Genomic DNA, 27,138 nt, shown 5'->3' with positions numbered 1-27,138 from the left:
CGAAGTTTTGTTCTTTCGACGTTTTGTCTTTAGACGTATTGTCACCCAACCATTCTCGAAAAAGCCCTTCAAGACTGGGGAGAACCCAAGTAAATCATTTATTCCATTTTTGATCTCTTCAGGTGGCTTATAAAACTTGCAACATTTTCGAATTAAATTTCGAAGAAGTATACAAAAAAATGATCAATGCTAGCCCTGATTACAATATTTATAATATCACAACGTAATGTAGAATCTCCTCATGATTCTTAAAAAAGAAATTTCCGAATTATGGCTAGAAATTCAATCCAGTTACTCCTATGGGTGCGACAACAGCTCGCTTAGTTTGTTTATCTCCACCAACACCCGGCCAGAGCACTTGCACAGAGTGTACAAGATAAGATAAATGGCCCGAAAATAAAATTACACCCGGTCGATGCGCATTCCGGTAAACGTTCGAACGGCTTGTCCAGGTTCGACTGCTTGTTAGTCGAGTGAAAATTCGCGCCCGAAAAACGTGCTCATTCAATTGTTTCCCGGTGAGGAACGAAAACTTTCGGTGAATATCAATTAGATTACGGATTACAATGAAGAGCCTCTTGTCGGTGATCGCCCTGGCGGGTTTGGTGGCATCCGTGAGCGCAAGTAAGTAAAATGGGTCATTTTTCCGGCTGCCGAAAGGTTCAGTTTTCGTCCGAGGTCGAACTGAACAAAAAGAGTGATTAATCGAAACGATTGTTTAGGCGACCTAACCCAGCTGACAAATGCCTTCAACAGCGAGCATTTGTGAGATCTCTTGTCTGTATAAATTTCACGATAAAATTATCACATCGAGTGTAACGTGGCTTGCATGAAACATAAGGAAACACCCAGTTTGTTGCATTAGATTATGGATACTGAGGAAATTTTGCGAAAAGCTTGCAGAACAATAGAGTTCCTCTATGAAATATGAACAACACTTTTGTAATTAAGTTTCTTTGTTATGAACTTTCACTCATCTGAATTAGAATATGCATCCTATTAATTATTTAAACAAAATTGATTCATTTGGTTTATTTTATTTTGTTTGGCTATGCAGTAATGCCTGCAGTCACACTATCTTATTCTTAAGATTTGTACAATTAACAATAAACTCATGAACAAACATGGAATGTAGTTAAGAGTTACTTGTCTGCCAACATATCAACTTTTTTGCCTAGAAAATTGATGTTCCATAGCTGAATCCCATTTGGTGGTCACAAGTCATTTAAGTAACGTGATTTACAAATCGCTGTTTAGTAAGGTTATCTTTGACAAATCTATATCTTACTGAAAATTTAAAAAAATGAAACCGTCAAATAATAAGAAGAGCTTGTGCTCAAACTAAATCGAAAGCATTCGAGTATCGGCACAGTGGCAGAAAGTGTGATAAGCAAGATAAGCGTCAAGTTCATAGATAACGAAACCGAACGTCGTTGCTTGTGCATAAATTGATCGATGAAGAAACCAAATAAATCCAGCATGTGTACAGGATTCTAAATTTCAAAAGAACCATTATGTCATCGCCAAAGTTTTTGCTTATTACTTATCACTTCGTATTTGTTTCAATAAGAACTGACTACCCGATAAGCTGGCGTTTCTATGCTGATTTATTTCTACGGCTGGCTTGCAAGGCCTAAAACCAACTCCTAAAAATCCATATGGTCATAGTAAACAGTTTAAGTCCTTCGCTAGCACTCAATCGATAAGAAGTTGGTAAAGTTTAACTGAGTTTTAGGACGACTGAAAATGTCACTGATGGGACGATTCAAATCCATCATTTTTTGAATTTCTAGACCCTCGCACCCCCTCTGTCACGCTCTTCCAATACCTTATACACGTACTGTCACACTTTCATGTACCCTCCCCTCCCCAAATCATGGACGTCATTTTTAAATGGCCCCTTATATGAAGTTCAATGTCACGCGTAACTAAATGGCAAATATCATCAGGTTTCATTTTTTATCGATAATTGGTATTTATAGCCCTATGCAAAATATAAAAGAAAAATACCTGATTTTGGATTTTCAACAACTTTTCAAGTTCACTGACTTTTTCAGTGGTCCAAAAACCCAGTATTTTTTACACGGTGCCCCTACTAGGGGCCCCCTAGACCGTTTTTACTCGAAATAGAATCTTCATCACATCTGAGCTCATATTTATGGTTAAACAGCATGTCTAGGTACAAGTGCACACATCTAGTTTCTAGAAGCGGCCAGAGGAAAAATCAAGAGGCCGGAGTTATTCCGGTGAATCACTGGTTCTATTCAGGCAAAAAAAGAATAGTTTTTGGGACATGCCAAATTATCTTTATTTATTTGCAATGACAATCATTTTAATTTGCATAAATCACTAAGATCTGATAATAAACATTATAATATATAGGTTTGCACTATTTAGACTGTACCGGACTATTTAGACTGTACCACTTGGACTTAATGTCCTAAAGAAGCGATTATAGATTAGTTGAACACTAAACCGTTTCATTTCTCGAAAAGTAGAGATCAAACATATTAGTTCACTAAAATGGCTGCCCACAAGCTTGGCACAGATGTTTAGATACAAATTGGCCACATTATCGTAAATTTGAGGCGTTCTGGAGACCCAAAAATGACAATTTGTAAAGACATTCAAATGCAGGACAAATGATTATCCAAGCCAATCGTTTCTCAAAAGGATTATGCTGATGCGTTTTTCTTAATATTCCATGATATAGCGGCAACATTCTTGCTGATTCCGGAAATTATTTGTGACTTGAAATTTTCCTACCTAGAGGGGCACAAAACCACATTATTATGAAAATTTATTGGCTTTTTTCGGTGAATACAATACCTATACTTAGAGTGAAAGGGAGCAACGAAAGTAATGAAATGACAAGATGGATAGAATCGCAAGCGAGCGACGAGAGAAATGAATAGAAGTTGAAAATTTGTTTTAACAGAGGGCCAATGTGTGAACAACACAATCGAAACGACAAATCGTTGCCTAACGTCCTGGTCTTGAACGGCTAGATGTTGTAGTGTTGGTCACTACTAACACTAGACAGGCAAAAATTTGTCGCCTTGGCCTGTTAACTATATTGTTCGGCGTATGTAACAGTTCTATCGATCGTTAGCATATTTTCGGAGATTAATACGAAATTGACGTTACTTATTGGATTTTTTCACGTCTAATATCGCATACCTCTAATTTGCCCAAGTGATCATTCGAACTGATGTTAGATTTCTTTTCCAATTATATCCTACATTTATAAGGTTAAATCAGCGCATGACTTTATTATTATGAAAATTTATTGGCTTTTTTCGTTACTCCCTTTCACTCTGAGTATAGGTATTGTATTCACCGAAAAAAGCCAATAAATTTTCGTAATCCGAGATAAGCGCCCGTGGCTCGGACTTGCGATTGTTGACCACCACTACCTCAGTCTTGTGACGGGCCAGTCCTAGTTTCCTAGACATCAACCATTTCTCAACAATGGAAATAGAGTGCGCTGCTGTCAACTGTACTTCCTCCATCGATTCACCATAGACCACTAGGGTGGTATCGTCGGCGAAGCCAACAATCTTAACACCCGTCGGAAGGGACAGCCTCAGTACGTCATCGTACATCGCATTCCATAACAACGGGCCCACGATTGAACCTTAAGGTACTCCCGCGGTAATTCGAACGCTTTTCTGCCCCTCCTCTGTGTCATACAATAGAATCAAAATAGCTTTCTAGAAGCTTACACAACTGCATCGGTACCTTGAGGCGGTGAAGCTCGTGTGCTATTGCTTCCCAGCTTGCGCTGTTGAACGCATTCTTCACATCTAGAGTGACAACCGCACAGTAACGAATGCCGCTCCTTTTATACTCGATTGCCACCTCAGCTGTCTGAAGGACCGACTGGATGGCGTCCAGAGTAGATTTACCTTTTCTGAATTTAAACTGGTTGTTAGACGGGCCATCCGCACTCTCCGTATACGGTACTAGCCTGTTGAGAATCAACCTCTTCAATATCTTGTCCGCCGTATCTAGTAGACTGATAGGTCTATACGCCGACGGGTCACCTGGTGGTTTCCCCGCCTTTGGTAGTAGCACCAATTTCTGTCGCTAGCATACATCCGGGAAGATTCCTTGATCAATGCAGCGTTGCATCGTGGTTATGAACATGTACGGATCCGCGTTCACTGCCGCTTTTAGGGCAACATTCGGGATACAATCGGGTCCCGGTGCCATGTATGACGCGAATGATTTCACGACTTCTGCCAGCTCTTCGTTCGTCACTCTCGCCACTTCTTCTCCTTCATCTGCCGCAAACGGCACTGGGAACCATGGGCTTATGGGATGGTGCGGGAAGAGTACATCGATTATCGATCGCAGCAACTCGGGCGACTTCTCTTGGGGCGCTATGGCATCTTTGGTCTTAGTCATTACCACTCTGTAGGTGTCAACCCATGGACTCGAATTGGCACGCTCGCATAGACTATCAAAGCATGCCCGTTTTCGAGTCTTGATTTCTTTTTTGAGCCAACTTTGCCTCTCTGAATGCTGCACCGCGTTCTTCTCTTTGTGCTTCTGAGCGTGCGCGTTACATTCTTCTTCTAGCCCGAAGGCAGATTGCTCGATGATTTGCAATTGATCTCTAGGAGGGGCTTTTCTCGGCATGGAAGCATCCCACGCTCGTGATATCACAGCAACTAGCTCTTCACCGTTTAGGTCCAGAGTGTTCCGTTCGCGCCTCAGGGCTTCAGTGAATACTTCGCCGTCGAAACGCGCTGTTTTCCATCCTCGGGCTTGGGTTGAGTTACATCGCGCTGCCCTCCGCCCGTCTGGTATTATACAACAGCGAATCTATTGTTGATCGCTATGAGTATAACCGTCATGAACGCGCCAGTTCCTAGTACCTAAAAAGCTAGGACTACAAAACATCACGTCGATAATTGATTCTGCACCATTTCTGCGGAAGGTACTCACTGTACCCAAATTTGCCAGCTCTGCATTTAATGCGGCCAGGGATTCCAACAAGAGCTGACCTCTTTGGTTGTTGCAGCGGCTACCCAAATTCTTCACAGATGGCTCAAAAATTGGGACACAAACTGGAGCAGGAATCTACGGCCCTGGGACAAACGTGTCCGTGGCGATGGGAAGCTATCCAACAGTATTCCAAGTGGAGATTTTTGCCATACTAGAATGCGCTAATATTTGTCTTAAGAGAAAATACAGGCATGCAAATATCTGTATTTTTTCTGATAGTCAAGCTGCGTTGAAGGCATTGGGCGCATATAAATGCTCATCAAGACTTGTCTGGGAATGCATTCTCTCATTGCGAAAGGTGTGCCAAGAAAACTCTGTATGTTTGTATTGGGTTCCGGGACACAATGGCATTGTAGGAAATGAAAAGGCAGACGAGCTTGCTAAACAGGGATCAAATACACAGTTCATTGGACCGGAGCCATTCTGTGGCATATCGTACTGTTAGTGCACAGTAAGGAACTAAAAAGCTGGGAACGACAAAGGGTGATGACCAATTGGATGGTCACCACAAGGTGTAATCAATCTAAAAGATTTTTAGTTCCAAATGAAACTATCACGAAAAGACTCTTAGAGCTCAACAAGAGAGTTCTTTGTATATACACTGGCCTATTAACTGGACACTGTCCGAGTAGATATCATTTGAAGAATATTGGTCAGGTTCAGAATGATATTTGTCGTTTCTGTAACATGGAACGCGAAACCTCGGAACACCTGCTCTGCAGTTGTAGTGCATTATACAAGCGCAGATCCAAATTTCTAAACGGGGGTTATTTACCACCAAGTGAAATTTGGACTGGAAATCCCAGAAAGGTTGTGGGTTTTATTAACTCTATTTTGCCTGACTGGGAAAAGACGCGTCAAAGTGCTTAAGCTGTTCACTTGATTCATGGTGGACAGTTTTAGTTTCTTCAATGATGCGAATAGTAAAAAGGGACATGCCACAAAAGTTCAATCCAATGGACGCAGTGGCTTAACCTTCCCAACAAAAAAAAAAAAAAATAAACACAGGGTCCTTTCTTAGCCAAGTGGTTAGAGTCCGCGGCTACAAAGCAAAGCCATGCTGAAGGTGTCTGGGTTAGATTCCCTGTCGGTCCATCGTACTTGCCACACGATATACTAATGCGAAAATGGCAACTTTGGCAAAGAAAGCTCTCAGTTAATAACTATGGAAGTGCTCATATGAATACTAAGCTGATAAGTAGGCTTTATCTTAGTGAGGGCGTAATGCCAGGAAATAGAAGAAGAAGACATGTCATTATAAAAGCGAAGTTTCGAATACCTTAACAGTATTTTTGTACGAACCGTCATGTTTCCCTGAGCTTAACTCCCTCTCAGAGCGTGAAATAATTTATGGACGACCCCAAACATGTTTTTCACGATCATAAATTAGGGTTCGTCCATAAATTACAACACGCCTTTTAAGGGGAGTCTCTATACAAAACGTTTGACTTAGGAAGAGGAAGGTAGAAAACGGCCAAATTTTGCCTGGCAAACTATGGACGTTCTCTTTCCTGGAGTAACTGTGCAGTAATCTAATTGAAATTTTATTTCTCTGTAGACACATGTAGAAATGGAGATCAATTATCCCCAGTTTCCCCTATGTTTTGTGGGCTTCATTTCATTTCATTGGCCAAAACCTCATTTGAACTATAAGTAATCAAACGATATTTTATTACCCACAACCTATTTTTCTTCTTCCCAGATTTCTGCTTCGTTTGTTCTACCCGAGATGACACCGCTTGTCTGAATCCAGAAGGAACTTTGCTGATGCGAGATTGTGTCGGTGAAAATAACAATACTTGCTTCACTCGGATAGTCAGTAAGTGTTAAGGCGATCGATCAGAGGTTTTCCACTAATTGGAAACAATAATTTTCTTTACGACTTTTTTTTCCTCCCACTGCCAGACCGTGAAGTCGAGCGAGGCTGTTTGGCGACATTGACTGTTGCGGACATGTCTAGCTGCAACACTGATACCGTTTGTGAACTCTGTCATGACGTATCAAATCAGGGCCGATGCAACGGTGCGGTAAGTGAACATCCTCTTAATGCCTTCCATTATTTATTCGATAGGTCTTTTCATATGTAACATTGACCTTGGGTTCGCTTTACGGTCATGAATCTATGGCGAAATAGATTACCCGCACTTTCTGTCTTGTGGGCTAAGTGGAGCCCCAAATGCAGCTTAGGTCAAATTCTCGACAAGCTAACGGGTTCAGTTAACGATTTTGAACGAATTGAAAGATTCTGATTTAGTGGTGGAGATTTGATTAGTGGTGAAAGAGACCTGAAATCAAGAAGCTCTAGAAGAAATACCTCCAGAATTTTGCAGGCATTTGTCCAAGGATTCCGTCCAGATTTGCCCAAGATTTAATCTTGAGATTCTGACGGAGAATCTTCTATTAGTTTCTCCAGATGTTCTTTCAGATGTTTTTTCAAATATTAGTTCAAGAACAAAGGACTTATCAAAGAACAGCATTTTCTAGGTAGTTCGTCAAAGATCTTCTTCTTGGCATTAACGTCCCCACTGGGACAGAGCCGACTACTCAGCTTAGTGTTCTTATGAGCACTTCCACAGTTGTTAACTGAGAGCTTTCTTTGCCAAAGTTGCCATTTTCGCATTCGTATATCGTGTGGCAGGTACGATGATACTCTATTATGCCCAGGGAAGTCAAGGAAATTTCCATTACGAAAAGATCCTGGACCGACCGGGAATCGAACCCAGACACCTTCAGCATGGCTTTGCTTTGTAGCCGTGGACTCTAACCACAAGGCTAAGGAAGGCCCCTACGTCAAAGATATTGATAGTATTACTTTATGACTTATTTCCCAGAGTTACACAATGTATTCGTCGAAGATTTTTTTTGTATTTCATCTTCCTTGGAACAGACCTTTTTTCTCAGCTCAGTGTTCTTATGAGCACTTCCACAGTTATTAACTGAGAGCTTTCTTTGCCAAAGTTGCCATTTTCGCATTTGTATATAGTGTGGCAAGTACGATGATATTCTATGCCCAGGGAATTAAAAAAAAATCCGTTGCGAACAGATCCTGGACCGACCGGCAATCGAACCTAGACAACTTCAGGCTTTGTATTGTAGCAGTGGACTTTACTAGTAGGCTAAGGAAGATCCTTAAAAATGGGATATAATAGTATTAATCCCACATTTATCTGTTTATGATTTATATGGGTTTTATTATGCAGTGTTATTCCCCCAATCAGAGATGTAGCAGTCGGTAAAAAACAGGTTCTCATGATGTGCTGCGCGTCGTATTTGCTGCAGAAAGAGATAAGTGCGAGATAGTCTCAATTTTCTCAGAATTCAATCCCTGTTCATACCACAATGCTCCATGAATATCATTATAAATATAAACGCTGCAAACATGGGCAGCAATATATCCCCCTGCACACTTCCTTTGATCATGTTTAGTATTACTAAACTGTGCCCTGTCTTTATTTCAGATCTTCCCGGAGCATAGACTGCAGTGTCATCAGTGTTCGGGAACAACCAACGATACCTGTGGACAAGAAATCACATCACCTGCCCGACTGTGCCGATTCTTCGATGTACAGGATCAGTGCTTCGTGCGCGTTGTTGGGGATCGTGTTGAACGTGGGTGCCTGTCGGAGAGCGATGCATGCCGTACTGAGCAACAAAACTGCCACCTCTGCGATGGGCATGGATGCAACTTCAGACACTACGATGACGCTGCCATGAGCATTATGGTATCGGTTAAGACACTTGCCATGGCTCTACTAGCGGCAGTGGCCTACGGTAGCTTCAGACAGTAAAAGTTAGCATGATGACAGTTTTCATTATACATTCATGAGAGGCTTGCATTTGAATAGTGTAGATATTTATGATACAACGCGAGTTAAAACCATAGTTATGCAGGAAAGCGCAACTATACTATAGATTTTGTGAGATTGCACATTCGACATAAAACCATTGATTTCCATTTATAAATTTCGATAATAAACGTTTTAGGCATCAATTGCTTAATATGTAAATTTTTGTTGTTTTTTTTTTATTAATTTTTATTTTTTTCAATAATATCATTTAAAAAAATGCATTAATATCTGATATCTAGGTATTCTGTGTTAGGCTACACTATCATCCAAATTTGTAAAAAAAAAATATTTTAAAAATTTGTTAAAAATTAATCAATTTTTTAAATTTCATTTGATATAGTGATTAAGAATTTTTGCAGGTGAATTGAATTCCCCAATTTGTAAGAGACAATAAAATCTCTTTTAAATAAACTTAAGCTGACTTAACCTAAACAAACCAGGCATATTTGTGGCAATAGAAAATCAATACGATTTATGTCTAAAATTCGACATTTGTTCCAATAAATGTTCTCAATGTTCAATTCAATGTTCTAACTAAATCGACATTTGTTCCAATGTTTCAACATTAGAAATTCTATGTTATTAATTTGTATTATACCACTTTATAGCTTTCTTCCTGGTATTAGAGAAGCTAGTCAATACTGGTACATCATATAACATGCACAGTTAAAAATAATGAAGATTACACGTCATGTAAACTTCATTTATGCGATGTAAACATGACGTCATGTAAATTTAAGTCTGAAATCATGTAAAAATGTGTTATATGTCATGTAATCACAGAGGATGCTGCTGGATTACGTGACATATAATTGAAGCTTACATGACATATCATGTAAATATCCATCATACTCCACGCTCCAATTATGTATATAATGTCTCAGAAATTCACACGTTTCGTTCGAACTGTGTGGCCGATCTGAAAACTTTGTATGAAGATCAAAAGTTTATTCTTAAGACAAAGCTTCAATTTACAGTTATTAAGGCTAGGTAGTCCATCATTCGTTTTGGCAGTCATGTTGACATTGCAATTCTCAATCTCAAATTAAGATGAAGATAAATCGAAGCCAAAATTCAAATTTTCAAGAGCACGGATCTGGAGAACCAAACATCCATTTAAGCTGAAAACTTAATCGATTGGTCACTAGCTGGTGGTGACCAATCGATTAGGTTTTCAGCTGAAACGAATGTTTGTTTCTCCAGATCCGTGCTCTTGAAAATTTGAACTTTGGCTTCGATTTATCTTCACCTTAAGGCCACACGGGACGTCATTATAATCACCCTATCTATTTGAAGAAGCAAATCTCAAGTAACACTCCATGCATCGATTTGAAAAATTTATCATACTTGATACTTGATACTTGATGGGCTACAATTCGCTAAGATGAATCTGCGCCGAATGGATGAGTCTTCTCCACTGGGCTCGGTCCTGGGCCAATCGCTTCCAGTCGCCCCGAACGTTAAGTGCCCTTAAGTCCTCCTCAACCGCAAAAAGCCATCGTGTGCGCGGCCTGCCACGAAGTCGGCGGCCTCGTCCGGGTTCTCTGTTGAATATTATCTTTGCTTGTCGTTCTTCCGGCATACGGGCAACGTGACCAGCCCAACGCAGCCTGCCGTGTTTTATGCGCTTGACAATATCCACCTCTTTATACACTTGGTACAACTCGTGATTCATGCGACGCTGCCAGATGCCGTTTTCTAGTTTACTGCCGAGTATTGTTCGCAGCACTTTACGTTCAAACACCCCGAAAGCTCTCCGGTCGACTTCCTTCAATGTCTCGACGCCATATAGGACAACCGGAAGGATCAGGGTCTTGTATAACGCGAGTTTTGTTTTCGTTTGCAGGCTACGGGACTTCAGCTGGTTACGGAGCCCGTAGAAAGCCCGACTCGCAGCTGCAATACGTCTTTTCACCTCGCGGGTAACATCATTATCGCATGTCACTAGTGTTCCAAGATACACAAATTCTTCCACCACTTCAAACTTTTCACCACCTAGCACCATTTAGCTACCACTAACACGTCCGGACCCACGTTGACCACCAGCTATCATGTACTTCGTTTTTGTGGTGTTGATCGTGAGCCCAATCCTCGCTGTCTCCCTCTTGAAAGGCACGAACGCCTCTTCCACTGCCCGACGGTCAATCCCGATGATGTCGATATCGTCCGCAAAGCCAAGGAGCATATGAAAACGTGTGATAATGGTACCGCTTCTCTGCACACCGGCTCTCCTGATAGCACCTTCGAGCGCTATGTTAAACAGCAAGTTAGAAAGAGCGTCACCCTGTTTCAATCCATCTAAGGTTACGAACGATGACGAAATCTCGTCCACCACCCGCACACTTGATTTCGATCCATCAAGCGTTGCACGAATCAGTCTAATCAGCTTCGCCGGAAAGCCATGTTCGGACATAATTTGCCACAACTCGTTTCTCTTCACTGAATCGTACGCTGCCTTGAAATCTACAAACAGATGATGAGTCTGCAAGTTGTACTCCCGGAATTTATCTAGGATTTGACGCAGGGTAAACATTTGATCCGTCGTTGATCGGCCCTCTCGAAAACTTACTTACTTATTTGGCTTTACATCAATTATCTTGATAAAGCCTCGCCAACAATATTTCGCCAATTCCCTCGGTTCATGGCCGCTTCTCTCCATCCTCGACTGTGACCCACGCTCTCCAGGTCCTGGTGTACCTGGTCAATCCACCTAGCTCGCTGCGCCCCACGCCTTCTTGTTCCGACCGGATTCGTGGCGAACACCATCTTTACAGGGTTGTTGTCCGGCATTCTTGCAACATGCCCTGCCCAGCGTATCCTTCCAGCTTTAGCTACCTTCACGATACTGGGTTCGCCGTAGAGTTAAGCGAGCTCGTGGTTCATCCTTCGCCGCCACACGCCGTTCTCCTGCACGCCGCCGAAGATCGTCTTTAGCACTCGGCGTTCGAAAACCCCAAGAGCTTGCAAGTCCTCCTCGAGCATAGTCCACGCCTCATGCCCATAGAGGACTACCGGTCTTATGAGCGTTTTGTACATCGTGCATTTGGTGCGGGGGTGAATCTTTCTTGACCGCAGTTTCTTCTGGAGCCCATAGTAGGCACGACTTCCGCTGATGATGCGCCTTCGTATTTCCCGACTAACATTGTTGTCAGCCGTCAACAAGGATCCGAGGTAGACGAACTCGTCCACCACCTCGAAGGTATCCCCGTCTATTGTAACACTGCTTCCTAGGCGGGCCCTGTCGCGCTCAGTTCCGCCAGCCAGCATGTACTTTGTTTTCGACGCATTCACCATTAGCCCGACTCTTGTTGCTTCGCGTTTCAGGCGGGTGAACAAATCTGCCACCGTTTCAAATTTTCTCCCAATAATATCCATGTCGTCCGCGAAGCAAACAAATTGTCCGGATCTCGTGAAAATCGTGCCTCGACTGTTAAGTCCGGCTCTCCGCATGACACCTTCAAGCGCAATGTTGCCCTCTCGAAAACCAGCTTGGTATTCGCTGACAAAGGACTCCTCATACGGTCTCAATCTGTTGAACAGAATTCCAGACATGATTTTGTACGCCGAATTTAGGAGTGTTATCCCTCGGTAATTGGCGCACTCCAGTCGATGCCCTCTCTTGTACAGAGGGGAAATGAGACCTTCCAACCACCTAGTAGGCATTTGTTCTTCCTCCCATATCCTCAATATGATACGGTGAAGGAGTTCGTGCAGCTGCTCACTTCCGTGTTTGAGAAGTTCGGCCGAGAACTCGTCCTTCCCAGCAGCCTTGTTGTTCTTCAGTCCATTGACAGCTTTTTTTACCTCATCTAGCGTTGGAGGTTCCACAGCCTGTCCATCGTCATCGATTTGAATTCTGCTACCAGATCCACTTCCATTATCTCCGTTCAACAATGACTCGAAGTACTCTTTCCACCTGGCGGCCACTATTGTTTTATCCGTCAGCAAGATTCCTTCACGGTCGTTGCACATGGCGGGAGACGGCGCTGTTTTTCTCCGCACACCATTTACGGACTCGTAGAACCGTCGCATGTTGTTTTGTTCCAAAGCTTCTTGCGCCTGAGCAATTACTGCCTCTTCATGCTCCTTTTTCTTTCTGCGATGGATCCGTTTTTCGGCTGCCCTTGCTTCCTTGTACCGCTCTCTGCTCGGACGGGTACAAGACACCAGCATCCGGCTTCTAGCCAAGTTCTTCTCGTTCGTCATTCTCTGGCACTCCTCGTCGAACCAACCGTTCTTTGGTCTCCGTTTAGCAGTACCTACCACTTCTCGCGCTACTGTGCTCACCGCTCCGTGGACTGACTCCCACAGATCGCTGAGGTTGACGCTTTCGTCGATTTAGCTAATCCGCTCGTCGAGCTTTTGATGGTAGTCCGCTGCTAAACCAGCTGCTGACAGGCGTTGGATATTGAAACGCAACGATTGTCGATTTCTAGAACTCGAAACGGTTGATAATCGCGCTCGAATTTTGCTTACAACGAGATAGTGGTCTGAGTCGATATTAGGACCCCTTAAAGTTCTAACATCGATGACATTGGAAAAATGTCGGCCGTCTACCAGAACATGGTCGATTTGGTTGCAAAGTTCGCCATTTGGGTGTTGCCAGGTGTGCTTGCGGATATCCTTGCGTGCAAAGAAGGTGCTACTGATGGCCATCTCCCTGGTGGCAGCAAAGTTCATTAAACGTAGGCCGTTGTCGTTGGTAACAGAGTGAAGGCTCTCTTTACCAATGATAGGGCGGAAGAAGTCCTCTTTTCCGACCTGCGCATTAACGTCGCCGATGACAATTTTCACGTCGTGTTTTGGGCATTCTCCATAGGTCTTGTCGAGACATTCGTAAAACGCGTCTTTCACGTCATCGGGTTTGTCGTTAGTCGGTGCATATACGTTGATCAGGCTGTAGTTGAAGAACTTGCCCCGAATCCTCAATACGCAGATCCGCTCGTTGATCGGCTTCCACCTAATAACGCGCTTCATCTGCTTCCCGATCACTATGAAACCGACTCCGTGTTCAGCTTTATTGCCACCGCTGTGGTAGATGTTGTATTTGAAAGCGATGTTAGCGATGGGGTCTACCGCTCGGAATTCACGTTCTCCAGAACTTAGCCAACGCACTTCCTGAATTGCAGCCACGCACACGCCAACTTTTCGCAATTCACGGCTCACTCGTCCAGGTTCATTTAAGGTCCTGACGTTCCAGGTACCGAGTTTCCAATCATAGTCCTTATTTCGTTGCCAGGTCGGTTGCCGAAAATAACGTTCGTTTCTTCTTCTTTCTCCATTTTTCGTGGTGGATAATGAATTCGGTATGCTACCTTACCGGGGTCGCGCTACCTACATCACGTTGATGGGACTGCCATCTTAGGTGTAGCTGACGTGATACAGCGTTTCATACTCAGCCGCTAGATGCCAGAACAGACGCTGTTTGAGCCGCACCTCCTGGTGTACAGACGCTCAAAACGCACCTCCTCACTCTAGCTGATGTCAGAAGGACAACAGTGCCCAGGCTGCACTACCAGCTAAGTACGCAATCCTTAGCTGGCGGTCTTTGTCATCATTTGACCCGTGGAAGCGCGAGGTAGGAACTTGTGAGGACCAGAGCTGTGTTGGACGCTCCTTCCTAATTGTCGACTCACCATTTTGCAGCCCAAAAATTTATCATATAATTCTATATATGTAGTGCACAACACATTAAATTTTCAGCTTCATCGGTTCACTAAAACTCGAGATTTGCTTTTGCAAATTTTAGACAAAAACTGTTAGAATGAGACAAAAGATAGGGAAAATCACACGGTCTCCCGAGTTACCTTATGTTAGGTTTGACCTAGCGAGACTGAAGCTTGGTCGGACCGGCTTATAAACTGGACACCTCAAAAAATCGAATTACATCGTACGCAAACTTTATTTAGCTTCTCCCATCTTCCAGCCTACCTTCTGACTACCCCAACTAGGCCCTAATTCTGGCTCAATCTTTCTTATCTCTTACAATTTTCTTTTACTCACGGTTCATCACTAGGGTGCACCCTTTCTTCTTCTGGGCTTACGCCCGGGAAATCCAATCGGCCGAACGTTGACGGAAGGGTAGCATGATGGAGCGCCGAAGCATTGCACTCCTCGTGTCACACTGAACGCTCGTCGACCGCGCTGGCTCTTGGCTTGCTCACTGTGCGAGGACAAACGGCTGTCATCCCTATGCTGGTGAGCTTACCCTATATGGATGGCTGCTTTCCCCGACAGTCGACTACTGCACCTTTCCGCAACCGGACTGCACGCACATGATGCTGTTTTTTGTCACCGGGGAACCCAGCCGAATGGATCTGACGTGTGTGGGCCTGCCAGTGACCGCGTTTGTCAACGCCGATGTCGCTCCGTCGCTTCTACGGCCACGCTCGGATGCCGCCCGTCTTCCAAGCACTTGGTTCCTCCGTGCGGACCCGCTGACTGCACACTAAGCCGACAAGAGAATAAGAGAAAAAAGCCCTAAAGGGAACAACGTTAGTCCCTTATCAGCTAACACACACTAGCAAGCACTTACTGCTTTTGCAGGCTTTTTCGATCGTGTTGTTTTGGGCTCGCGCTGGTTCTTTCTTCCGGTCTCAGTGTTCCTGGCTTGTTTTTTCTTCCGTCCAGCGTGGCTGTATAAAATGGCGATAGTCAGAGGACGGTAATCTCGCTTGGCCTATTACAACTTACCAGAAATCTCTGATGAGGCGGTTCTTTTGCGCCGATCTTAAACCGTCGAGATCGTTCGGATGCACGGCTCGAGAAGAATGCCTACTTGTTCAGTCTCGGCACCATGGATGTCGGGGCTCGTGTTGGCGATTCGGACAAGACCGCGTGCCTAGAGTGAAGTTAGGAAATTCACGTTAGTTCCTTGCCGCTTTTTGCGTGTTTTCCATCGGCAGTACTCACAGCCACTTACGTTTTTCTCCGCTTTCCGTTGCGAACCACGCGGTGTGGAAATTGTGTTTTTCAACCGCCAACGACGCTCTCTACCCGCACCGAACCGTCTACTCCGAGGGTCTGGGACTTTGTGCCAGTGATTCAGTCGGTTTCTTCGTGCTCCTTTTGTTTAGCGATGTGTGCGTGCCAGTCTTCCGGAAACAGTTTTAACTGTCATCCGATTGACAGTTGTGACATCTCCTTTTTCTGTTTCGTGCCCATGCAGCATTTCGTTTGGTTGAACACTCTTAAATTTATTCACTTATCCTCGCCCTTCGTTTGCATACTAAATTTGAAGTGGTAATCTTGCCCAATCAAAATTCAACGTGAAGTTTAACGAATTAATAATCGAACGCTACACTTAATAAAACTCATTCCCAATAATTCATTTTGATATTGGAAAAGTATTACTATACGCGTTGACATGCAGAAAGTATGGTGATACTTTTTCAGATGCGTCAGTGTAATACCAACCAATTTTCTTCAATTCGAAATTGTGACGTGATTTTGCAGCAATCATCAACGACGCGTACAAATTCTAATGACGGCCATAAGTTGATTAGCTTAGCTTAGCTTTGCTTAGCTTAGCTTAGCTTAGACTGACTACACATATCAATGGTTGCTATTCCGTGATTGACCGAAGTCAGTGAAAATGCACAAAGAATCAACTAGAAGTTTGGCTGGGATTGGCCATAATCTTCTTCAATGTGCATAATTCAGTGCCTCTATTTATACAGGGTCAATAACGGCGCCGGCCACGTCCTTGCAGTCAGGTGGGATTGGGGGAAGGAATGTTAGTGTGTAACCTTTGCTATTTGGAGACCGTGTTTGCCTCTGCATCTCCACAAAGGTTACTGGGAGGAATGTTTGTTAATGGGAAGGATCGTTGGGTCACAGGATTTACTTTGATAAGCGATTAGACCATGATAAATAATGATTTGTGGGATACATACATGCTTATTTGTAAATATAATATTTTCATTTGATATGAACAATTTCTATGTAGTGGAAAATTATGCCGACACTTGAGGTGACGAACCATTCAAAGTTTGTTGAACAAATACCTAAATGTAACATTCCTACAGCTGTCAGGACGAAAGCATGTGTTATTATTTTTTACTTATTTGAAAAGAAACAAAAAACTTGATTGGTTGGAACATCATAGAACACTCTTATTCTTATGCCGACACTTACAGTGGCGAACCATCCAAAGTTTGTTGAATAAAGTGAAACTTTCGCAAGTCTACACTTGTAGAGTCGAACCATTCAAAGTTTTTTTTTTTTTAATTACAAAAATAAAGGTAAAAAAGGGTGTTCTGAAAATAAAAAAAAATGTGAAACATAAATAATTCATGAATCAGAGTTTGTGTCGACACTCACAGTGACGAACAATTCATAGTTTATTGAAAATTCATATTTACGTCCCACAATTGTAACGATTAAATGTGCAGTCATACATATTTTATAGATTAGAAATAGTAGCATGAAACGAGCTCACCAATTGATCCTTTATCCTTGACTGAGCAGCCACAATCCACTCTCAGCCTCACTCGTTTGCTCTGCTATATAAAAGCACTCAGAAAAAAAAAGGCGCGCGACCCGAAAAGGAAAAAAAACTTGGCTTTCTTGACGCACTGCCCAGCAGCAAGCGTCAAGGTCAAAGGATCAGGAAGAACTAATCGATCACGCCACTTTTTCACTTACTAGGCCGACGCGCGACATGTTTGATCCTGCCCTCGTCGCTGGCCCCCGTAGGAGCAAGCGTCAAGGTCGAAAGATCAAACAGAACTCTCTAATGACGGCCATAAGTTGATACATACAAATTCTAATCAACTTCGCCTTAAGTTGATACATACATAATAAGTAATTTATAAAATTTAACATGTCATAACAAACATTTTATCTTGTAAAAGATACATTTTCTTTATACTTCAGTGTAAAAACATTATATTGTTGAATTTTATTCCCGAATCCGATAAGCAAATTGGCCGGAATTTGTCCGCTTTGGGGATCACTGCTCAACTACATAGTAACGGCAGCGAGCTTCATATGACGGAAGTGACAGTACAGTTCCGAAGGGCGTATAAACGGAAATTCTTCTGTACTGATTCTATGCGTTCTTCGTGTACGACATGGTACGGGTTCCATACTAGGTGACAGTATTCCAGAATTGGTCTTACATATGTAATATACAATAGTTTAATAGTATATGGTAAAGTGACCAGATATGTTAGGACTCAATGCGGGACACAATTGGTAAATTTATAAAAATTAGTGTGCGAATTATCTAATAGTCCCCATTTTTTATTATTGATTTTAAAAATCAATATAATATACAATTTTCTATGAAAAGATTAGATTTTTTTCATGATAGTTTTAAGGTAGTTATTTCTAAGAAATTTTTAACTAATTGCTCTTTTGCTCAAAACTATACATATTCTAGTGAAATTTTCTTAAACTGTTGTGGAATAATTTTCAACATTCAACAGATAAAAATATCAAAACAAGTTTAAATTTAGATCTGAATCACGTGGTATTTTCGAACTAGGTTTCTCAAGGAGTTTTTTTTTGTAAGCTTTTCGAATAAATTTCAAAGATATTCAAGCAAAGATTAATAGTATTTCGAACTGAATCCATTCAATATTCTGGATGAAAACATTCCAAAACATATTTCAAATTGAGAATGATTCTAAGCTATATTCTGTGAGTTAGTTTTCTTAAAAAAATCTCAGAGTTCAGACATGATTCTTGGCAAAATGCAGGAATTGGAAAAATATGTTGTAAAACAGAAGAAAATTTTTGGCAGATTCTGAACAGTGCCTTGAGAAGATTCTGTACCAAATCATGCACCGAAAATTAATGAATGCTGTTTCGTATCCTGTGAGTATTTTGAAAAGACTTTGCCAGAAATTTTGTGGAAATTTATACTCGTTTATACTGTGCAAATTCTGATTTTACCAGAATTATGTTAAGATTCCGGCTGTAGGTAAATCTGTGGATTCCATTAATTTCGATCAGAAATCAAACAATTAAGAAAATCAATAAAGAAAATACAGCGATCAGAATCATGTTAGGATTCAAATAATATTTTGTGAAGATTCCAACATAAATTTTAAAACATAAATAAGAATAAATGTCTGTAAATGCGGTTAGGATCTTGATTAGAGTTTTGATGGAGAAAGCCATCCGGTTTGCTAATTTTGAATTTACTCATAACAATAAATAACATTTTGTTGATAATATTTCAACTACAAATTCCATTAATTCTGGTTATCCGTTCAATCCGGGACGTTTTCCGGGACGCTTGGTGATGCGGGACAGGTTGCTCAAATCCGGGACTGTCCCGCACAATCCGGGACGTCTGGTCACTTTAGTATATGGGTCTTGAAAATTGTTACTGAACCTCTTAATGAAGCCAAGCATGCTGTTTGCTTTATTGATTATGGAATTATAATGTTCTACAAAAGTAAGTTTAGAGTCTAAGATTACGCCAAAATCCCTTACAATTTTACACTTCTGCACTACTTGATTTCTTAAAAATACTTCAATTGGAGGTGTTACATATTTTCGACTAAATGCTATTGAATTACATTTTTTGATATTGAGTTGGAGTAGACTTTTTTTGCACCAAGTGAAGAATAAGTTAATGTCATTCTGGAATTCTTCAGCTTCGCTAGTATTACTAACTTCCATGAAGAGATTCATGTCGTCTGCATATATAAGAAATTTTATTTTTCTAAGTAAAAATAAAAAGAAGTGGGCCTATATGAGAACCTTGGGGTACTCCAGAGGTTACAGAAATGGGTGCTGGTAATTTATTTTGAAAGCGCACTATTTGTTTCCGATCTGATAGATATGACTGGATCCAACTCATTTATGTAGTAACCTAAGGTAGTATTGGTTAACCAGTGTTTCCATAAAATATTCCGGAATTCCCGAAAAAGTGGCCGATTCAAACGTTTGAAAGAACCATATCACGCGATACATATTTATTTTAGAATTCCATACATCCATTCCATCAGATATGTATATCCTCAGTTTTCTAAAGAAACATTGGCCTAGTGCTTTCAAAACAGGCCACAGGATTTCCGGATAAGTGCCAAAATCAAACATTTGAACGAACTAAGCCATGTGGCATTTCGATATTTGTAGAGTTACATAGAAAACTTTTCAGAAAAATGTGCAGTTATTTTAAGCAACATTGGTTCCGTAACAGGTTCCGGGATTCCCGAAAAAGTGATCAAACAAAATATTTCATAGAGCTGGGCCGTGATTATAAAAAAATCAGAATTTATCAAAAATATCTAGGGAAAGTGTACCAGTTATGGCAATAGTGGTTCCCTATTTGGCCATATGTGTTTTCTCGAAAACATTCACATTTTTAATATTTTTGAATGTTTTAATATCAAAATTCATTTGATATCAAACTACTAAAACACACAGAATGATTAAAAATTTTAAAATAATCAAATTATCGCGTATGGCGAAATAGGGAACCATTATGTCCATAACTGGTACACCTACCCTACTGTTAACGTGGGAATTATTAACCAAAAAAGTCAATACAAATAGTCGATGGATTTTTTTTTTTTGAGCTGGTTTCATAAATACCTGCCGTTGTCTCATCCAACATTTGGCGTATTTGCTAAGGTCAATATCATACTGATTAAAAAATTCACCAGCTAACTTGTCTGAAGGAATATTGGTCACCTGGTGCTCCATAAACTGTTTGCAGAAATTCAGAAAACTAGCAATACTTGACTGCTCCCATCAGATGCGTTCGCCTGTTTTGATGGAAGGTGTTGTGTCCAAAGCAGTTACGCCCTTTTTACAAGTTGTTATAGATTTGGAAACACGTGAAACAAACGTAAATAAAAATGCAATCAATTTCTATACTTTTGACAGAACAAAGTCATCATAACCATAAAATCTTACATAATTTTATGGAGAACTAAGTAGATAATAAATAAGTGAAATCATCTGAAATATTCCCCTACAAGCCAAGCCGTAATGTCTTCGAAATGTCTGCGATAAATTATTCATGAAATTCAATAAATGAATTTATTTAAGGTGATTATAGAACGAAGCCACTCCTTAAATTTTCAAGAGCACAAGACTTAAAAACCAAACAGTTCTCCGTGTTGAAAATTTATCCCATTGGTCACCAACAGCAAGCAAGTAATTTGATTGATTTTCAACGCGAACTGTTGTCAGAATATCCAGTCTTGTGCACTTGAAAATTCGAAGTTTGGCTTCGTTTTATAATCACCTTAAATTGACCACTAGTCCGCAACTCCTAGAACCTATTACGGAACCACTAGATAGCCAAAATTGCTTATGATTACTGGACACATCTCTCTTATTCTATAAAATTCTAAAAGGTTTAAAATGGTCGTTTATCCAACACAGGTCGGACTCGATTATCCGGGATTAGATTATCCGAAATTTTAGACTCGATTATCCAGAATTTCGATACTTGAAGAGATCTCTGATGAATTATGTATGGAATTCAACAAATTTTGATTTATTGCACAGCTCAGCTCTACCAAATTTTTCGAGTTAGGTATTTATACGGGAATCTCGGAACCTGTTACGGAACCACTCGGAGGCCAATGTTGCTTTAGGTAGCTTAAATTATCTCTGATGATTTTTTATGGAATCCTGCAAAATTTGATGTGTCCTACGGCTCAGTTCTATCAAATGCATGGATTGGCCACTTTTCCGAGAGTCCCAGAACCTGTTACGGAACCACTGTGTTGACCAATTTTAACTTAGATAACTAAGTGAATATCACATGAATTCTGTATGAAATTCTGAAAAGATTGATGTGTCGCATGATATGATTGCATCGAATGCATGAATTGACCACTTCTCCGGGAATACCGGAACATGTTACGAAACCAATAGGTGGCCAACGCTGCCTTAGATAACTGAAATCATCTCTTATGAATGCTGTATGAAATTCTGAAAATTTGGATAGGCCGCATGATATGGTTCTATGAAATGAATAAATTGGCCACTTTCCCTGGACCCCCCAGGGAACCCAAGAATCTGCCAAGGGAATCCATATGGGCAATATTGCTATACTCAGATAGCAACGCCTTGGATCAATTTGTTATAAAAATCTGCAAATTTCGATGTGCCGCACGGCTTGATTCCACCGAGTGATTCCAAGCAACAGCACCAAAATTTGGTAAATTTTTTAATTCATTTTTTTCTATTGAGCTGAAACTTTGCACAGTTTTCCAGTTCCATCTAAATCGTCATTTTCCGATATCAAATCTTCAAGTTGAGTCACGACTAACTTTTCAAAAGGGTGTATGTGAAAATGGTTCAAAAATATTCAAAAAGCTGCACAGCAAAAACGGTTCGTTCGATTGTTTTCGATCATTTTTGATTCAAAAACTCAAATATCTCCTATCGGAACACCAACGTAATTTTTTGAGGGAAAACGGTCCATTATATTAGCTATCTACCATAAAAATTTGGTGATGGTAAACCAATAAACAAAAAAGTTATGACATTTCAAACATGTCACAATTTTCACATTTAGTAGAAAAAAAAATTTTTTTTCGGTGTAAATTATTACGGGAACCGCAGTTTGTTGCTGATTTTATTGTTAAGGGCATAAATATTATGTATATGTATAAATATTATATGTAAATGTATATATGTATAAATTAAAATGAATTAACAGATTACACGAAAATAATTTTTTTCTTACCAGGATATTTTTTTAGAGTATGATCGATGAGTTTCTAAATGTTATATATAAACTTTAAAAGTTTTGGATTTGGGTATGCGTTATGAGATCATGAAAACATTTTATTAATACTTATTTATTTATTTATTGTTATTCAATTTTTTTACAATATCACTTTTATTCCGGAGTCACTTTTATTCCAGCTATCCCTTCGTTGAAGCGTTCGATGTTGACCTTCTGGATGCACTCATCTTCTGATTGATTTGTTGAAACAGATGTCGCTGATGGTACCGTGGCAAGACTATCTGCACTTGGTACTTCTGGTAACTCCTCAGTTGTTGTCGGTGCATCTAGTAATTCCTCAGTTGTTGTTGTTTTCGAACTTCCTGCAACCTGATCCACCGATGATGTACAGATTGCCCGTTTGTCAACGTTTAAACGGCAGGACGTACAAATGCGTAAATTTGTATTCAATGTAGACATTGGAGCATAACCAGCCGCTTTCAGTTTATCTATGGTGCTTTGGGTGAGATTTCGTAGCTCTTTCGAACACTTTTTTTCTGCAAACGGTCTGCAACAGTTGAGAAAGCGACTACTCATGTTGCTCGTTAGATTTTAATAAACAAAATCACTTTTAAGTTTTTATTGACTAGTTTGGTGTCGTTTGCTTGACTGAAGAAAGATTTTACAATTAAATCTTTAAATCATAGTGGTAGTATATTTTTAGCTTTTTCGTGAGTATGTTCATGGTATGTACCTATCATGTTTTTGATGTTGTTGAAGTTACTCGCTTTCTCCCAAATATGGTTAACAAAGTCTATTCTCTACCAAGGCGGGTCTATACCCAGGTGTATATGTATAAATATTTTTACTATGTGTATTTTTTTTGGAATCTTTTTTTTACTGTGTGTATTTTTTTGGAATCTTTATTTAGTTGTCTAACTTTGTTTCTTTAGTTGTCTAACAATCGAACGAACCGTTTTTGCTGTGCAGCTTTTTGAATATTTTTGAACCATTTTCACATACACCCTTTTGAAAAGTTAGTCGTGACTCAACTTGAAGATTTGATATCGGAAAATGACGATTTAGATGGAACTGAAAAACTGTGCAAAGTTTCAGACATTTTTGAAATGGTCGATCAGAATCGACTTGCATGCCTCCGTGGAATCCCTCCACCGAAAACATTAATTGGCCACTACTCCGGATACCCTGGGGACCGTTTAATAGCCTCCGGAATAGGCCCCTTGGCCACTTGGTAACCAGTAGTGCCCTGAACAACTATCCAGTTGATAAGACACCATTTTTGTGGGCTTCGTGGCCTTGCGGTTAGCGGCGTCAGTCGTCTGGGCGTATTGTGTCACGTAGTTTGGGTTCGATTCCCGCTCCAGTCGATGAAAACTTTTCGTCGAACGAAAAATTCATCACTGGGCTGCTGGGTGTTTTGTGTTGTGCAGTCTATGTGCTGAAGACGGTGTAAATTTTCTTTTATTTTCAATGCATTTTAGACAAAATACTATGTTTCACAATCCACAACAAATGCATTTTGCTCTTACAAATGCTCTTGCAAAAATCTTGGTCCCTTTGGCACCGGTTCTAAGCGACCAAGTCCAAACAAACCAAGATTTTTAGTCAAATTCACAAAATAAAAGCCTTGACGATAATTTTGACTATAAAATCATTAATATTTGGTGAAAAAACGGCTGTGAAATTCGTATGTCAAATCCGGGTCAATATTACCCAAACACCTTAACGTAACTTCTTTTGAACACCTTAGGAAGGTTAAGTTTAGGCTAGAAACAAAAGTTAACTCAATTTTAAAATGTTTTAATCCAAGAAATATTTCTTTCGTTTTTTTCAGATTTTGTCACATTTCTTGAATTAAACTCATGTCAGATAGAATCAACCCAGTGTTAAAAAGTAAAACCTCTGTGGCGTTTTTGTCCACTTGTGAACGTCAAACAAGACAAAAAGTGGCAAGGTTCAAATTTGGATCCATTTTTTAAATTTGAGTTTAAGTAAGATACAACGGGAAAACTTGGTAAAATAGTAGCAAGAACACGCGCTTTTCTTAATGGATGTTTTTTTTAGTGTTAACGACCAACGCTTTATATGTTCTGGGACAAATTGTCGTGAGCATTCCTGGAAGTAATTCACTGGATTAAGTCTTGGAGATGTTAGGACTTTATTGAAAAATTTCTCAAAGATTTTTTGGAGTAGTTCAAATGATTTCGAAACATAATTTGAAGAAATTCCTTGGGTAAATTAAGGTTAATTTTTGAGGTACCGTAATCCGGGGTAACATTGATCAGTTTTTACGATATTTCTTAAATATTTAATTCAAAAATGCAAATGTTCTGAGTTTTATATTTTTAAAACAAGTACTGCCACCCATAGCTCGTGACTACATACTGTATTTTGTTTTTTGAAAGATTTAAGCATGTTTACAAAAATGTTTTATGTGATTTTTTCATTTAGCTGATATGGGGTAACATTGATCATCCATGTAAACAACGTTCGGTAATATTAAAAATGTCGTTACTTACTTAAATCATGGCCCCTGAAGCCGAATATGATGTCCAAACGCTTACATCTCATTTTCTTTTTGAGTTATCTTAAAATTAAAAACACCTCAAACTGCGAAATACGCCTAAAGGTTGGCAATTTCCTAAGGGAATTTTACATTCTTAACAGTAATTCGTTAATGTTGCCTAATTGAACATACCTATAAAAGTTTAGACAGCGGAATCGTTTTTGGCGATGCCATTTTTAGTGAGAACCGCATTTTCCTTGCTCATATCGCTTGCAGAACCTATGTGAGACATGAATCTTCGGTAGTGTCATCCTTAACCATTGAAATCATTGTTTCGCAAACTTGACAAATTAACGCATAAAGTTAACGCAATTTTTGCAAAAATCTCAATTTTTAATAGCTCAAAAATATAAGAAAGAGAAGCAACATTCATGCTTTGGAAATGTTTCATCAATAAATGATGATACCAACTTTTTACGAGATGAGCCATTCCGATCAATGTTACCCCGCTGATCAATGATACCCCGGATTATGGTATCCTGTTATGTTCAGTTCTCAAAAATTTAATAGCGTGTCTGATTTCTGAGATATTGACTATTAAATATGCAATGTTTTTAGATTTCAGTCAACTTGCACGCAAGTTAACCAGCTTGTAGGCTGATTTATGTGCCTGATTTTTCGCAGACATCAGTTTTTTTTAAGGCACGGGCACCGTTTTCTAAATGGCTGCACAGACTGTAATTTAACACTAGACAATGGACAAGCAAGCTCCAGCGGCATGGCCAAGAAACATTCCTGACAAATTGTTCTAACAGCTAAAGCGGGAATCGAACCCACACCCCATAACTGTCTGACGACGCTAACCGCACGGCCACGCGGCGACACAAGGTTTTTGTTACTTAAATGTATTTTATCAAATGTTAAGAGAGGTTTTGTTAATGACTTTATAAAAGAAACGACGAATTTTGTATTTAGGCTACAATTATGTTCAATAAGAATAAGAACAGAACAGAAGTATGAATAATTTAATTTAATAATGTTAATTTATTTTACACAACAATCAAACCAGTATTTTATACGACTTAATTAGATTTTATACGACTTTTGCTTATACGCTACGCAGAACTCACAGCTGCCGACAACTCGTTGATCGATTGACTTCTTCCAAGTCAGTCCCTCAGGAATTGTCGGAAATGTTATCTTCATTGAGAATGCCTTCAAAATCCTAACTAACTTGATTTTCCGCTACACAGAACTCACAGCTGCCGACAACTCGTTGATCGATTGACTTCTTCCAAGTCAGTCCCTCAGGAATTGTCGGAAAAGTTATCTTCATTGAGAATGCCTTCAAAATCCTAACTAACTTGATTTTCCATTGGACTAGTGAGTTTGAAATTGAAATTATGCGCGCTTTTGAACTGCATCACAAGCGTTTGAGCTTTTTCGCGATTGGATAGTAATAATTTGTTTTCCCTTTTTAATGCCGGAATTGGCTTTTAAGGTGTTTATTAAATTTTAATTATTTCCTGAGACGGATTTCACGCCAACTCGACAAAGGGATTGGCAGCACCCCTTCAGAATTCAATGAAACATTCTGGGTGTGAAGACTATGTGAAACTAAGATATTTTGCATACTTTGTTTTTTTTCAAAATAGATCTAGACTAACATTTGGAAAGGGTCAAAGTTTTTTTTTTAACTTTTTTTATAAACCCGTATAACTCGAAAACGTTAAGACCTACAAAAAAGTGTTGTATGAGGGACTGTCGTGAAATTTCCTGACGTTTTAGTAAAAAATATTAAAAAAATAAAAACACATTTTCTACACTGAAAAAAAAATTATTCAAAACTTCAAAGTCGATTTAAAAAAAACGGCCACTTCAGATTTTGATCATCCTTAAGGTGAAGATGAATGGAAGCCAAAGTTCAAATTTTCAAGAGCACGGATCTGGAGAACCAAACACCCGTTTGAGTTGAAAATCCAATCGATTGGTCACCACCAGCTAGTCACCAATCGATTAGATTTTCAACTCAAACGGATGTTTGGTTCTCCAGATCCGTGTTCAAGAAAATTTCTAGTTTTGCTTCGATTCATCTTCACCTT

At 40.1% G+C, this 27,138-nt stretch overlaps 1 protein-coding gene across 1 annotated transcript; it reads left to right on the top strand.

The window, feature by feature from the left end:
* Positions 1-343: 343 nt before the first annotated feature.
* On the top strand, positions 344-9,012 carry LOC5571093. Its single transcript, XM_021850439.1, has 4 exons — positions 344-624; positions 6,716-6,832; positions 6,919-7,040; positions 8,472-9,012. The coding sequence occupies exons 1-4, from the start codon at positions 567-569 to the stop codon at positions 8,799-8,801; spliced, it is 627 nt and encodes a 208-aa protein (XP_021706131.1). The 5' UTR covers positions 344-566; the 3' UTR covers positions 8,802-9,012.
* Positions 9,013-27,138: the final 18,126 nt, after the last annotated feature.

This window comes from Aedes aegypti, chromosome 3, assembly GCF_002204515.2.
Source record: "Aedes aegypti strain LVP_AGWG chromosome 3, AaegL5.0 Primary Assembly, whole genome shotgun sequence".
NCBI lineage: Eukaryota > Metazoa > Arthropoda > Insecta > Diptera > Culicidae > Aedes > Aedes aegypti.
The sequence above is the reverse complement of the archived record's forward strand: the minus strand, read 5'-3'. Positions and strand labels throughout refer to the sequence as shown.